Source organism: Onychostoma macrolepis, chromosome 21 (assembly GCF_012432095.1).
Source record: "Onychostoma macrolepis isolate SWU-2019 chromosome 21, ASM1243209v1, whole genome shotgun sequence".
Classification (NCBI taxonomy): Eukaryota; Metazoa; Chordata; class Actinopteri; order Cypriniformes; family Cyprinidae; genus Onychostoma; species Onychostoma macrolepis.
In genome coordinates, this window is record NC_081175.1 from 26,128,576 (window position 1) to 26,145,134 (window position 16,559).

A 16,559-nucleotide genomic window follows, 5' to 3' on the forward strand; every position below is an offset into this window, starting at 1 on the left:
GTGTATCTATTTGGTATATTTAAGTTATTGTGATTTAGTAAGGCCTATCATTATTTAATTTATTTTAATTTATTTGGTAACTTTATACATACATGTATAGTTAATATGTACTTTTTATTTTTTCTGTGTATACCCTTGGCACTTTTGTTCTGTATTTGTTCAAGCATTAATAAAAAAATTTAAAAATAAATAAAAAAGAATAAAAGGCAGAAACGTTTTTACTGATGAAACGTGAAGACAATAAACACAGGATTGTGAAAATATATGGTTTATGTGCGTTTTTCACGTTATCTCCAGGTAATAAATAAATAAACTATATGAAAAATGCAGTACTACTGATTGACATATGATTTAGTACTGAAACTATAAAATATATTTCCCGAATTATTCTGTGATAAAAATGGGGAAAGGGTGTTCGTAGTAGCCTATAAACCAATCATAAAATTGTCATTAGGAAAAAATTGAACAAAAACATTGTAGCCCCTTGATTGGCTTCAATTCTCAACACTGCAAAAACACATTGTAAATAATAACCTTTCAGGAAAATCACCCACTTCTCTTGACCAAATAGCTTTTGAAGCATATTTAATTTATAGTGAAGACTATGCATTTTCATTCAATTTCTGTAGTATAGAATATCATATGTCTTTTACTTGCTCCTATTGTTTATCTCTTGGGATTCTTTACAGCATGAGTTTTAAGTCAAGTCACATTTATTAATATAATGCTTTATACAATACAGATGTACAGATACAGTTTCAAAGCAGTTTAGCGTCATGGTAATAAACAGGAAAATATCAGTATTAATGTTGCAAAAATCTTCAATTATGAAACCAATTTAGTTTCAGCTGTAAAGCAGCTCTACAGAAGACAATTGTCATTAATCAGCTCAGTTTAGTTCAATGTTAAATCATTTCAGTTCAAAAGGTTTAACATAGCCTACTTGAAACAAGAAACAAAGGTGATTTAATCTTTTATTACAGAATGTTTTCAGTATATTTTGAAGTCCATCATATCAGAACACCAAATCTAGAGAAAGTTCAAGCTCTCTATTCAATACAGTGTGTCTGATTGTAGACTGTGAAGAGCTGCTGGATTCAGTGCAGCAGGATGAAGGAGAGCAGAGAACAGCAGAGGAACAGGAAGCTCTGAGCACCGTTACACAGGTAACCTGAACAACATGAGGCACTCTCAAAATGAAATATTGAGGCATAACAAACAGATCTAGAGGCACAGCCTTTTACAAAAACTGACTGGCCTCTAAAAGTCACTGATGGAAAGAAAGAAAACTGGTTAGTCAAAGCTGGCATTTGGTATATGTGATCTCTTTTAAATGTTTTAAATGAATGATGGAGAACAAACATAACAATTATCTTCTTCCTCTTACAGATTCTCACCTGTTGCTGTAATGCAGCGGTCTTCACTCCCCGAACAGCTCAGTATTTTTGAGCAGCTCTGTTCATCACAATAGTAACACGTCCTTCCATTGGTGGTGATAGTGCTGGGATCTACAGGAGGAAAACACGTATTCTTCTATATTGTTTTCTGTACAAAATATCTGACAAAACAACAGACACTGAGGCCCTTTCAATGCCGATGTTGATGGACCCACTTACACAGTCACTTGATGGAACACACATTTTCTTTACAGACGTATTGTAAGGACTAACATCTGCAAAACAGGAAAAAGACAAACATTGTAATATATAATAACCATTAATGAAAAAATACATATTTTTAATTTCATTAAAAAAAAAATGTAATTACAAATTATATTATGATAGGTAGTTCTGTGATTAACGAGTTCAGCATGATTTACATTTTGCAGCACCAAAAAATTATAGCATATATATCTCCATCAGTCAATTATAACAATAAATTTCAATCCATCATACTGGACTTACCAACATATTTTGCACTTATGCAGTTGGAGAATTCACTGGAGCATGTTTGTACCTGTCCACAAGAGCTTGTCTTACAGTCATAACACCTGAGAGACTGTCCTTTTGAAATTAAAAAAAAAGAAAGGCCACAAGACAGACATAAATGTTCTGTATTGGTATTAAATAAAATTAAAAACACTATTCGTTTACCTGCAGTGAAAATACTCAGAAAAACTGAGATTTGAAGATTCATCTTTGATCAGGACAGGAGGTGAATGAAATAGCTTGCCTGTGTCAGCGCTCATTTTATAGCCTTTCAGAAGAGGATCTTTATGAGAAAATCAAAGTGTAACAAAAGTAAACACGGAATGAATATGTATAAATATGCTAATTACACTGCAATGTAAAGAACTGGGCATACAATATTTTTGACACAGAACTCATAGGTGTAGAAGTGTTCTTAAATAAATAAGAGACACAGACCACTCATTTAATGTGTTTCTTTCTTCTGCTGAAGTTCTACCTGTTCAAAAGGAAATTATAAATTTATCAAGATCTTTAATGGGTTTCATATATTTTCAAAGTTATGCAAAAAAATGCTGCTGGGGTGTAAAAAGTCCATTAATTGGTGCTCTTTGGATGCAGGATTCTTTCGTATCGTCAAAAAACTCATAAATCGTTTCATATATTGTTATCATACAGGCTGGCCAATTCGGCATCCAGACTCTTCTACTATGAAGCCATGTTGTTGTAATAGCTGCAGTATGTGGTTTTGCATTGTCCTGCTGAAATAGTCGTCGTCTGGAGGGGAGCATATGTTGCTCTAAAACCTTTACATACCTTTCAGCATTCATAGTGCCTTCCAAAACATGCAAGCTGCCCATACCGTCTGCACTTATGCACACCCATACCATCAGAGATGCTGGCTTTTGAACTGAATGCTGATAACACTCTAGAAAATCTCCCTCCTCTTTAGCCCGGAGGACACGGCATCCGTGATTTCCAACAAGAATGTCAAATTTGGATTCGTCTGACCATAGAACACTTTATTCCACTTTGAAACAATCCATTTTAAATGAGCCTTGGCCCACAGGACACGACGGCGCTTCTGGACCATGTTCACATATGGCTTCCTTTTTGCATGATAGAGCTTTAGTTGGCATCTGCAGATGGCACGGCGGATTGGGTTTACCGACAGTGGTTTCTGGAAGTATTCCTGGGCCCATTTAGTAATGTTAATGACAGAATCATGCCGATGAGTGATGTAGTGTCATGTGAGGGCCCGAAGACCACGGCATCCAACAAAGGTCTTCGGCCTTGTCCCTTACGCACAGAGATTTCTCCAGTTTCTCTGAATCTTTTGATGATGTTATGCACTGTAGATGCGAAGCCTTTGCAATTTGATGTTGAGGAACGTTGTTTTTAAAGGATTCCACAATCTTTTACGCACTCTTGCACAGATTAGAGAGCCTATTTACTTCTAAGAGACTCTGCCTCTCTAAGACATCCCTTTTATAGCTAATCATGTTACAGACCTGGTATCAATTAACTTAATTAGTTGCTAGATGTTCTTCCTTCAAAATTTCTTGCTTTTTCAGCTTTTTGTTGCCCCTGTGCCAACTTTTTTGAGACCTGTATCAGGCATCAAATTTTAAATGAGCTCATTTAGTGGATAGAAGTGTAAAATTTCTCAGTTTAAACATTTGTTATGTTCTCTATGTTCTACTGTGAATAAAATACTGTAAAAGTCTTTTAGTTTTCATTTTATAGAAAGTTAAAAAAAATGCAAAAATTATGCATATTATTTGTCTACCATTATACGTATTTGCCTTCCATTTTTCCTTATTCCTTAACTTATTTTACCCCTGCTTTTATCTTGTTCCAATGTCCTCTCTATTTTTGTTTATCTTGATATATAGTTTCTCCTATTGTTTTTTTTTTTTATCTGTTTTGCATTTTCTTCTTTATTATTATTTTATTTTATGATTTGTTTCTCTTGGTACGTTAATGTCAGCATATTACAAAAAAACAGTAACTGTGTTGGCACCTGCACTGAGAGAGATTTTAATGACTCTACTAATCAGTCTAATGGCGCTACTGTCCATTTGTGCTGCAAATCCACCAAAACCTGTAAATGCATGAAAGAGATTTTACTTTTCACAGTAATTTTAGTCTTGCCTGAGAATGTGATCAATAACTCACTCTGCTATGTCTTCAAAGGCTTTGTTTGGACATATCCATTTCTTGCTTACATCTGTCAAACTTTCATTTTCTCATGAACGCGCTCCCCTTTTGAAAAGCTTTAAAATGAGTACTGCATCAGGTGTTATTTCATTCACCTGCTTAACAAAGATCAAAGATGTATATGCAAATAATTCATGTTATCCAGCAATAACAATAGCTAAAATGTCTGAGGAACAACTTCAAATAAGATACTTACCTTTCATTTTTCAGATATTTAGTTTCCTCTAATGAACGCATTTAGTTAAGGGTTCAATAATACAGAACTCCCCTACTAGACTTTATTTAGTTGCAGAACACACTCTTGTAATTGAGCGTGCACTAAAAACACACCATTTCAACTAATCAAACTAAATCCTAATTAATGAAAATAGATAAGAGATAAGTAGATAAGAGTAGAGGGAATAAAAACATTGGAACAAAAGCAGTGGAAAAATAAGGAATAAGGAAAAATCGAAGGCAAATATATACAAATAATATGCATATGTTTTGCATGTTTATGAGGAGCACATAATATCTGGTTTAAAAGGAAAGTATTTTAATGCCAATTTCATCTCAAACAGGGCAAATTATATCTTTTTATCGAATATCCTGTTCATGTTTTGCCATAAACAATGCTATTTTTCATTATGGATTTGATGAAAGATGTGCCATTGATTCAACTTGCTTTAACATTATTTTAATCATATAAAACATTCTATAAAACATTGTTATATTTAAAAATACTATGAAAAATACTAAAGTGAAGCCCAGACCTGTTGATAAAATTTAATTCGTTTGTTTTAGTTTAAACGAACCAAACTATGAATGTAGAGCACAACGATAATAACTCCATTCAAAGACTGCATGCACCTGCATTCGCAGCGCCCTCTTGTGGCCATGAGTTACACTTACATATATGTCACCGTTACCCTCTTCACCTGTAGAGGGAGCACAAACATAAATTACAGCCACAGACTCGTAAATCTGTAAAACGTGCCCAATACACGCCAATTCACGTGAATACAGCAGAAACTATATCAGTGTAATTTAACTTAATATAGGCTAAACCAGAAAAAATACAAACAACAAAATGATAATTATTGTTTTCTTTTGAACAGAAAATTTAAATTCTCTTTATAAAATGTTAATAGAGCAATATCGTTTGTGTTTAAAAAGTTTGCTTTGATTAAAAATCAAATTCCAGGCAGCTAAAGCGACCTTTACCCTACGTTTATATAATAACAATTGTGATATAAAAGATGGCATCTTAAGCAAATGGTGTAGCGGGAAAATTATTGTGAATCATTTTCTGTTCAATGAGGGGACTTTTACCCCAAATACTATGCTTTATTAACTGAAAATTAAAACGTAATTAAAAGTTATTTGTCTCAACGTATACATGATCATTTCAGAGATTATGATTATAGCTGCATAAACCTGCAACATGTTAGATGAAGTGAGCTCAGTCAACCTTTTGCCATTGCATTGTGATGACCTGCACTATTTTTAAAGGTGCCATAGGTGATTGTCTTCAGAAACATTTTTTGTTATGCTGGTTGAAAGTCTCTTCACATCCTGACAGCAATCATTAAGTTAAGTGGTCTAAATGTATTTATCTGTATTTATATATTCTGTGGAAGGTGTAGGACCAAGAAATGTTTGTCCAATTAAAACGCTCCATCCGTGATAAGATATAGGCCTACATATGAAATGTGCAGAGCTGGGAGGGCGTGAGGACTGTAATTGGAAACCATTGATGTAGCCTATTGTAGTAATTTATGTTGTCTCTGGCTGCTCTTTGAGCGTATGTGCGTTCAGGGGGCGTGACTTTGGGCGGCAATAGAGTGGGGGAACTATGACGTTACTTTGTAGGCGGTTGGGCGGTTAGCATGAAACTGGTTCCTTCGACAAAAAGCCAATAGGATTTTCCCATAGGCTTTTGGATTATCGCAAAAAATAAGCTCTGTGTTCAACCATAGTTCATGAAACTTACACGTTTTGTCCATCAAGATATCTTGACAAGATAATATAACTTTGACGAATTTTGAAGCCGAAATAAAAGCGCCAGAACTGAAAAGCTAAACTTAGGCTATAAACGAACTACAGCACCACGGTCGCTCGCCTTCAACGTCACCACCAGACCGCTTCTGACAACTTTTTCAAACTTATTTTTAACATGTTCAGTGAAGGATTTACTCTGTGTATGAATTTTAATCCACGCTACATGAACCGTTTCATGAATAAATACAAAACTAGAGACAAACTAAAACTGAAATGAGACATTAGTAATAAATAGTATAGTGAATAAATGAAATAATCATAACTAAAGGACATTTAAAGCACGTATTTCTGTACATTTCGAAATAAGGTGCATTAAAAGTCAATAAATCCTTGATTAATATGAATATTTTAATTAAAAACGTATCCCCGCGTATTTAAATAACAGCAGAGTGAGCGAGTTTTTGGATATGGTAAGATTAAACTTATTTAGTGAACAAAGTACCACATTTCAGCTCTCATTTTGTTAGGATTGGTACACAAAATGTTATTTCATCCGTGCTTCAAGGAAATCCTCAATCTATGTTTTCTAACAGCTTAATGTGGCCGCAAACATTTAATTTTTACAAAAAAAAACAACATCGAACAACAATATAAAATGCTGTAAACTATTCATTGGTTATCCTAAAATTAATTGAATTACAAATTATACTACAACTGGAAAATACTGTATATTGACAAACTGTTCGGCGTGATGACGTTTAATGTCTCCGACAGCGCCTGTAGTCCCATTTAGCAACTTGTTAGCAACCGTCTTTTTTAAGAAACATAACAGCTTAAAAAAATCACAAGTGTGGTGTAACTGCTGTGTTTTATGTCGTAGAATAAAACGTGAAAGTACCTTGAGCTTGTGTGAACCACGGACCTTATTTTAGGGATTTAACCAAAATCCCATTAAAAAAACCCATTGACTCTGGGACGTTGGAACCGGAAGCGCTAAAATGCTAACTCACTTCCGGGTTTTCGCCTACAAAGTGACATCATAGTTCCCCCACTCTATTGCAGGGAGGGTGGGACTTTCCCTTTCAGTGCTATCAGGCTAAAGTTAGCATTTTCCGAGATCTCCTACTGCACCTTTAATGACAAACAGGTGCTGAGGGATGTCTCACTGTGGTTTTTGTTGCAATATAATAATAATAAAGGTTTAAAAAGGTGGTTTTTGCCCTGATGCCATAGAAGAACCTTTTTTGGAACAGTGAAGCTGAAGGTGAAGGTCAGGCATGTGCAGAGAGGGTTCTTTGGGTGCTCAAGCCCCTGCCCTTTTTTCAAAATTAACCAAAAGTGCCCCTCTCTCAACAATTATCAACTATAATGTTGTGGTCAATAAAACAAAATGCATTTGAATTATAATTGATATGACAATGTGTATGAAACAGTAACAAATTGCTGAAAACTTGGATAACACCTGTTTATTTTTACTAACATCTGTTTGTTTGTCTTGCATTGCTATAGATTGTGTGTAAACAAGCTTGAGGTCTTCTTAATAAATCGTTTGAATTTTTTAACTTTTATTTGCAGAATGCTGAACACAATTACAATGTATTGTTGATTCCTTTTATAGAGACACAGGCCTATGGTGCTCACTGCAGAGCCAAATTGGTCAAATAGGTGGAGCTTGAAAAGAAAGAAAGTGATGTAATATTGTTTCATAACATTTAAAATGAAAAAATCAAATAAGGACACCAGAGATAGTACAGAAAAAATACAAGCTCTTTATTCAGTACAGTGTGTCTGATTGTAGAATGTGAAGAGCTGCTGGATTCAGTGCAGCAGGATGAAGGAGAGCAGAGAACAGCAGAGGAACAGGAAGCTCTGAGTGACGCTCTGAGCACCGTTAACACACTGAGTGACGCTCTGAACACCATTACACAGGTTCCCTGAACAACATGAGATGACCTCCGCACTGCTAACCATTGAATCACAAATTTCTTTAGAGATACAGCCTTTTACAACCCTTGGCTGGCCTCCGGAGTTCCCTGATGAAAAGACAGAAAACAAAAGTTGACTCAGTCTAAGCTAGCAATTGATATCATCTGTACCAAATGTTTAAAATTATGATAGCGAGACAAAAATAATGACTTGAAACTTCTTTTTCCATCAGAATCTTAGGTGTTACAGTAATACAGCCGTCTTCACTGCCTGAGCAACCCATTATGTTTGAGCAGCTCTTCTCATCACAATAGTAACATTTCATTCCATTAGGGACCATAGTTCTGGGATCTACAGGAAGAAAAAAAGTATTCTTTTATTTTATTTTCTGTACAAAATATAATCTAATGAATCTAATGAAACAGCTCTATTCAATCATGACTGCCAAACTGCACCCTGCATTCAGTTTCCTGATTATATGACCTTTGGAAGTAAAATAAGTGTTGACTTATAGAGAAGATATTCAATTACAAATGGTCAGTAAAGTGCAATACCTGGAGCATATTGGGCGTTACACCGTTCTGTGTCACAGCACTCTATAACACTCCTTAGAAAGCCAACATTTTGGGAACCACTATGACAGTTAGCAGAACAGCTTTTACCCCTTGACGTAGTAGTAATGCCCCCTAAAAACATGAATGATACAGGAAAGGCCACATTATTGCACATTATTTTGATGGACAGTTTATTTATAAATATGTCAAAGCAGCAGTGAGAGTTAAAAACAAACAAACAAACAAAACTCACAGCTGCAAATACTTTTTTTTTTTATTCATTACTATTTTTTTTTTTTTTTTACAAATTGTATTGTTAGCATAACAACCTGAAAAACTAAATAACAGAAATCAAGAATATATCAATTCTGTTCTATGAGAAATTATATTTCGACTGTTACAGCTCCATGTAAATTATAGTAGCATCTTCATCAGTCAGTTATAACAATTTCAATACATCATAATGGACTTACCAACTTGAACTACTGTGGAACTCATGCACTTGGAAAATTCACTGGGGCATGTATTTACGTCTTGTTCTGAACAAGAATTATCCATAGGACCATTACGTCTGCTGCACTCATAACAGCTGAGAGAGTGTCCTTTAGTAATAAAAGAGGGAGACAGTGAAAGAAAAACATTGATTATCTATATTTTTTTTTAAATCAATCAATCAAGCTTGTCTTTGTACCTGCAGTGAAAAGAATGAACAGAAGAAAAACTGAGGTCTGTAGATCCATCTTTGATCAGGAACTGAATGAGATAACTTGCCTGTTGCAGTGCCCAATTTATAGCTTATCAAAGGGGGTGGTCTTTATGAGAAAAGTTTAAAAATGAAACGTTTAATGTAAATAACCTTGAAATTAATAGGTAATCCAATTTTTTAACAATAATAACAAGACATTAAAATAGCAAAACTGACCATAATAAATAAACTCTGTAATATCAGAATGCGATTTTAAAAGGGCCTGATTTCTGAACACAGAACGTATGGAACAGAACTTTCTTTATAATGGCCAAAAGCATTATTATGCATTTTATTCCTGTAACATGAAGTAATATATTTTTATTTGCACCCCAGTTTAACAAATGAAGCTATATCAATGTATTTTACTACTTAATATAGGCTGCACCAAAAGTAAAAAGTTTAATGATAATTATTGTTTTTCTGTTCTGAACAGGTTCTATACAAGAAGAAAGTCACAGGAGTGAAGCCTCAGTGATGTCGGTTTAATAGCAATCTATTTTAAAAGACTGAAAGATGCAGTAGCATGCAACAAAGGGAGGATCAGCTCCATATTAATGCTTGTGGTTCTGAATTCATTTACACAGCATAGTGGTCAGGTGTTCACATGCTTTTGGCCATAATGTGTTATTTTGAACTGACACATATAAATGTATGGCAGTATTATAATGATTTTTTAGTAGCTTCACCTGTAGAGAGGACAAAACCATACATTAAAGAATTTACCAAAATAACTAAATCACCTTCATCACCTTCAGCAAAAGTTGAAATCCTAAACAAGTTACTTGTCTGAACATGTATGATAGTTTCAGGCATTCTCATTAGCCGCAAAAACCCGAAACATGTCAGATCAAGTGACATCATGCAGTTAACCTTTAGTCATCGCATGCGATGGTCAATTGAGTTTTCAACGCATAGTGAAATAGATGATGTTGTGGGTTTTGTTGCATAGTGTTACATAGTGTTTTTTGAGGGGGAAAAAATCACGAAGCCATTAATAAACTCAAGGCCTTTATCCCTGTATGATAGTCAGTCTATATTTCAGAGAACAATTATTAGACTTGTATTGTTACAATTTAACATCTAAAAGAGCTCAGAATAACAGAAGAGAAGCATCAGTGTGTGCTGTGTGTCCCAGTGCAGATGTGGTCTGAATGTGGTGTGTGTGTGTGTGTGTGTGTGGTGCATGTACGTGGAATGTGTGAAATGAGTGTCTGTGGTTGTGTAGGTATCACTAAAGAGGAAAAACAAACATGGTAACCAGAATGCTTCTTCTAAGTCTCTTCTCCATATGCTAAGTTTTGTTATCAGTTTTGATTTAGTTTCATATTGTCATATTGTTATAATACTGTTTAAATGGAAGCATATATAAATTTGTGATGCACATTCTAAGAAGAAGATTATATGGTGGTAGTAGACATCTGAAATGAAACTTTTTTAATTATTTATTTATTTTTGTCCAGTGTACTTTAACTTATGCTCCATTTTACATTTGTTGCTTACATGGAACAGCTACCATACAAAACACATAAAATACTATAATTTTGAATATATATTCATGTGAACATACGTTTTATTTTATTATTTATTTATGATGTTATTTATTTAACTTATATATTATTTATATTATATATGTTTTTATATATATATATATATATATATATATTATTTATTTTATTATACTTTTTTTTTTTAGATGTTTCTTCATATTTTAATGATGTTTTAATTTTTTTTATTTATGAAACCTAGAAAAGTTCCTCAAGACAAAAATTGATGTTGGCTGGTTGCTATGCTTCCTGTACGGGGTAGGTTTATATGATTGTCAACCAATGGGATGCTACATTTTTTTCTTTCCAACATTAAAGCACTTGAATATGACAAGCTCGTAATCACGACTTCATAAGTGGGAAATAGGACATTTCTGATAGCATGTGAAGGCAGCATAAGGCTTCTTCTGGCGGCATTTTTTGAATTCGCGCACAGTCTGCAGCATACAGGATGAGCTTAATGGCCTACCTGGTCTCATGGCATTTACGTACCTGGGTGCACTTTTTAGCGTGACGTGAAATACGTACCAATAAGTACATATCACTGCAGTTTCCAAAATAAATGAACACTTTCACACAAATTTACAGAGTTGCGATTAATAAAGCGTAATTTTCGCACAATTACTTGAAGAATATCATGCTATGACTTCAAAACAATATTAATATGCTGGGAGATTTGAAAACTGATGCTTTTGAACGTTAGCATCGCACACATCCAGCTTCATATCTATGGATTTTCACAAATGACATGTTTGTTCGGTAGCTCACGGAGTGCAGAGACGGATTTAGGGGACGAGAAGCACCGGTTTGAATCCCGTGTAACTACGGTTCGCCAAAGCAGTTAAAATCTGCTTAAACAGAAGTTCAAAAGGCACAGTTACATCAACTAATATGTTTTTATATCAGTTTTGCATTTGTTAACACTATCGGGTAGGTTTAGGACTGGATTTGGTGTAGGGCATATTTCCAACATGATAACCTTTAGCGACAGTCCCCGGATATTTGAATTCTGAACCGCCGCAATACGTATCTGAAGCAACGTAATAAAAAAACAGCAATACCTACCAATATCTATGTAATAAAAACGTGCCAGGGTTCACATATTGAACCTGTGTTTTAGCGCCACTCAGTGGACATTTCTATTTCAAACTGTGGCGAAACGTGCAGCAAAAGGTACTTAAAACGGTGTCGCACAAAAAGTGTGCAGAGGTACGTAAATGCCATGAGACCAGGTTGTTAGCGGACGGAGACGGCAATCGCGTCTATTCCTCTCACAAATCAATAGTTTTGCCTCGGAAGACTTGAAATATTAATATTTTTTGAATAAATTATGACGGTAGTTGTATCTGCCTGTTATATCTTGTGTTTTATTGACAAATGGTAGGTTTAGGGGCAGGGGTTGGGTTATGTGCTCATAAATGTGTAAATAATGTAATATAAATAAAACTGTTGTGGCTGTTTACATTGAAAAATCACACCCCAACATATACGCAATAATGGCAATGTTATTACCCAATATATAATTTAATTATGACGATAAAATTCCCAGTATGGCGTCGGGCCGGCATATAGACGCTAAGGGTTTCCTATTTAAAGCAATGGAGGACCCTGCAAGTCGAAAAATGACGCTAAGGGGTACCTTGGCGTCAAAAAGCGATGCCAAGTGGTCCTGACCAAGCTTCAATATGTGACAAGTTGAGTGAGAACGGGTTGAGTGTACAGGCGAAAACGAGAAGTGACTAGCCTCTCCCAACAGGCAATCGGACGGTCGGATGAATTTCTGACATGTGAGAAATTTTGGTCGCTCCTCGTGAGGGTATCGCACAATTGAAGCAAAGCTACGAACCGACTGCCCTAAATGCAGTGCTTTTTCCCTCACTGCGCCTGCGCGGAAACAGTAGCCTACTTTAACTATTGTAAGGATCCACGTTGCACCCGCCAGTGAATCCAGCGGCCTGGTCGAAGGTTTAATGCATGTTCGGTCTTTTACTTGCGCCTCTGAATTTATCTGGATTTAGTTTTCATTTTAGTCTAGCTCCGTGCTTGATCTGTCTCCAATTTCAAGTGATCATTAAATTTAGACTGTACTTTTAATTAAAAACTGATCACAGATATCGATTGTATATTAATTTAGATATTTGATTATTCTGGAAATCCCATACTTTCAATTATTCATTCATTAGCTACCCAGTGTCGCTTAGCAATTCACTCGGCCAACTGTGAACGCATGGCACAAACATGATCTTACTCAGAGGATACAGGGGTGACTATAATACCTTTAAATAGGCTGCACCCTGCTAGCAAATAATAAAAAGTGTATTTTTTCTATAATCACGAAAACTGTAACTTGTTAAGTCAGTGACAGACAGAAATCAGAAGATCCCTAATGACGAGCCCCCGCTTCATTCATTGGTACTTAAGTATGATCTGTCCTGGACACAGATTTGTGGAAACACTGGACTACAACTCTAATCTACTGGAAAAAAATGATTTCAGAAGAGATCAGAATAAATAAAATATAACAATTTATTATTAGTCAGGTTAAGTTGTATCATGCCAATTACATAATGAAACAATTAGAAGCCAATTTAGAAAGGATAATGGAATTGTGAATCACATTGTAACCGCGTGGCAACCCTGCTCTTGTACATAGATACTGTGGCTATATGGGAAATAGCCAAGTGACCTACGCAGGAGACAAACAAATTTACAGTGTTGGGCAAGCTACTTGGAAAATGTAGTGAGCTAAGCTAATAGTTACTCTTCTTTAAATGAAGCTTAACTACACTAAAGCAACAGCCCTGGGAAATGTAGCAAGCTAAGCTACGGCAACATGGCAAAAGTAGTTTACTACATCCAAGCTATTTAAAAAAAATAAAAAAATTTCTATTGAACCAACATCATACCAAGTCAATGCTCTCTCAGTGATCAATAAAACTGTCAGTCAAGCAGATAGACAGGCATGTTCAGTTTAATTGTTTATTCAACAGCTGTTCCAAACCAATTTGGCAACATAATCAGTATCAAATACAGGCCGGATTTACCTCATATTGTGACATAGGCCAGAAACCTCCTATTGGTAGTTGATATTGTGGCTTTATTGTATACAGATACACTTATATAAATGTTAACACTTCAAAATAAGGTTCAGTAGTTAACATTAGTTAACTAGTGTAGTTAACATGAACTAAGAATGAACAATACTTCTGCAGCATTTATCTTAATGTTAATTTCAACATTTACTAACGCATTATTAAAATCAAAAGTTGTTTGTTAACATTTGTTTATGCACTGTGAACTAACATGAACTACCAATGAACGACTGTATTTTCATTACCTAACATTAACATAGATTAATAAAAACTGTAACAAATGTATTTTAATGAAATCGTATTGTATAGTGTTACCATATAGATGTTTAGGCCTACAGATAGGCTCTGTTTATTTGCATCGTTGCATGTGTCATTAGATATTAATATAAACATTTCACCAAAATCAAGTTCAAATATGAAGCTTTTGACCAGCAAATGTTTTTTTTTGTTTGTTTTTTTTCCCTGACTTGTGTCCTGTTTTCCCCAGTTTTCTGTCATTATGTGGGCGTTCAGTTTTTTTCTGTTATTTGGCCAAAGTATGAAAGATTCAGCGCTTTGCACGAGCTATTTGGCTGTGACTTGACAACAAATGCTAGACTAAAACTAGAAACTCTTCTCCGCTCCTCAAAAAAAAAAAAAAAAGCATTAGCCTTTATGAATAGTGTTTTTTGAGTAAAGAAACTGCTGTACTTATTCAATCAACAGTTCTTTATTTACCTTCAGACAGCAAACAAGCCGAGATGCTCCAAAATGTGCGCCGCACTTCATTGACGAGAGAGGCGGGAGGAATAATGAGGTTTGACTGACAGTTTGAGGAGCCAATGGCGTTACGAGCTTCAGTGTCTGTGGCGGCACTTACTGATCCAGGATCAGTGATCCGTAGCTGTTATATTTCTGATTTGAGCTCGAGTTTCAGAATGCTTTCTTTGGAAAATGTAACGTTAGCTTTTGTTGACCCTACTGTGCTACTTGATCAAAAAAAAGAGCTTAACTACCGAAAAGCTATTTGATTCAGAAAGCAGTGATGCTACCGCCACGCTACTGAGAAATGTAGTTAAACTAGTAGCATCACTATTTGTAGCGACGCTACTGCCCAACACTGCCATTGACTGACATTATATGACTGACAGACTGCAACGGTTTGAGATAAAAATCTTTGTTTGTGTTCTACTGAAGAAACAAAGTCACCTACATCTTGGATGCCCTGGGGGTAAGCAGATAAACATCAAATTTTCTTTTTTGGGTGAACTATCCCTTTAATGGGGTTTTAAAGCAGAATATGACTTTCTGTTGTAAGACATGCATTAGTTTGATACATGTCCTCTGTAGAGGACACACACTTCAGGATTATCAGGCATTTTAGGTAAACACATAATATAGGAAAATAAATTATATACCAATATTTCTATGAATTATGAGATTTTATATGAAAATGTTGATAAGTTATTGCTCTCATTTTTCTACTTATTTTATCATTACATGTTGCCCAAAGCACATATTAATATGACAATACATTGATTACAATAGGTAACAAAAAAAAAAAACATTTGACTATTTTTACAAATATATTGTGTAAGGTAAAATAAAAATCTCACATTTTTTCATACCACAATTGAGAATTTTTGTACAAATCTGTGAGAAATTCAATATGCCGCTACCATATGCAGGAGTGAAGCCCAGACCTCATCTACTGGAAAACCTTAGACAACTGGAAGCTGTTAACAGCAAAGATAGGATCAACCCCTATTAACACTTGTGGTTTTGCATTAATATAAACATTAAGCAGGCACAGAAAGATATGAGTGGTCAGGCGTTCACATGCGTTTGCCCATATAGTGTGTCTTTATTAAGAGCTAATGCATATGAATGGCAGGGTATAATTGTGTTAAAATGTATAAATACAGGGGAAAAAAATATTACTAAATATTATTAAATACAGATAGAGCAACATCTTTTGTGGTAAAAGTTTGTTCATTTAAAAATCTAATTCATGGCAGCTTTACCCTACATTTGTATAATATCAATAGTGATACAAATTTGTCAAAGAATACAAAAATATTGTTTCATTGTGTCCTGTTGGATTTTCCTCATGTTTTTTTAGCATGTGAGAGAAAAAGTCAAAGATTGCATGCACCTACCTCCCATGCAACTCCTTCCCGAGGCCTTGCACTTACATATTTACCACCTTTACTCTCTTCACCTGTAGAGGGGGCACAAACATAAATTACAGGGTGTTTATTTATTTATTTATTTTACAATCACTAGAATGCATCTCTCAATACTTAGGTCACTTTTTCAAAAATCTTCACACAGTGAGCACACCAGCGGTCTCTGTGGGCTGAACTGTGGATCAACATACATTCAATGACTACTTCTTTCAAAGTACAATAGTTATTTTCAAAGCCTAGCTCAAGTTTAAAACCTAACATAATATAAAACTGAATAAGAAAGCAATCTGCGACTATATCAAAACAATTAGATACCTACACAGGTGTTATTCTGTCGATTTCAGTATCATCTATACGACTGAGGAATAATGTTGAACTGTAATGTAAACTCGTAACATACTACAGTGAATTATAACAGTA

General features: G+C 34.9%; 1 protein-coding gene across 1 annotated transcript; it reads right to left on the reverse strand.

Moving 5' to 3' along the window:
• Window positions 1–7,878: 7,878 nt before the first annotated feature.
• Window positions 7,879–14,746, reverse strand: LOC131529297 (urokinase plasminogen activator surface receptor-like). The gene is made up of 5 exons (XM_058758935.1): window positions 14,689–14,746; window positions 9,061–9,189; window positions 8,588–8,719; window positions 8,244–8,384; window positions 7,879–8,140 (listed from the first exon to the last, which is right to left on the reverse strand). Exons 2-5 carry the CDS (start codon window positions 9,143–9,145, stop codon window positions 7,926–7,928), a joined length of 573 nt encoding a protein of 190 aa, XP_058614918.1. The 5' UTR covers window positions 9,146–9,189; window positions 14,689–14,746; the 3' UTR covers window positions 7,879–7,925.
• Window positions 14,747–16,559: the final 1,813 nt, after the last annotated feature.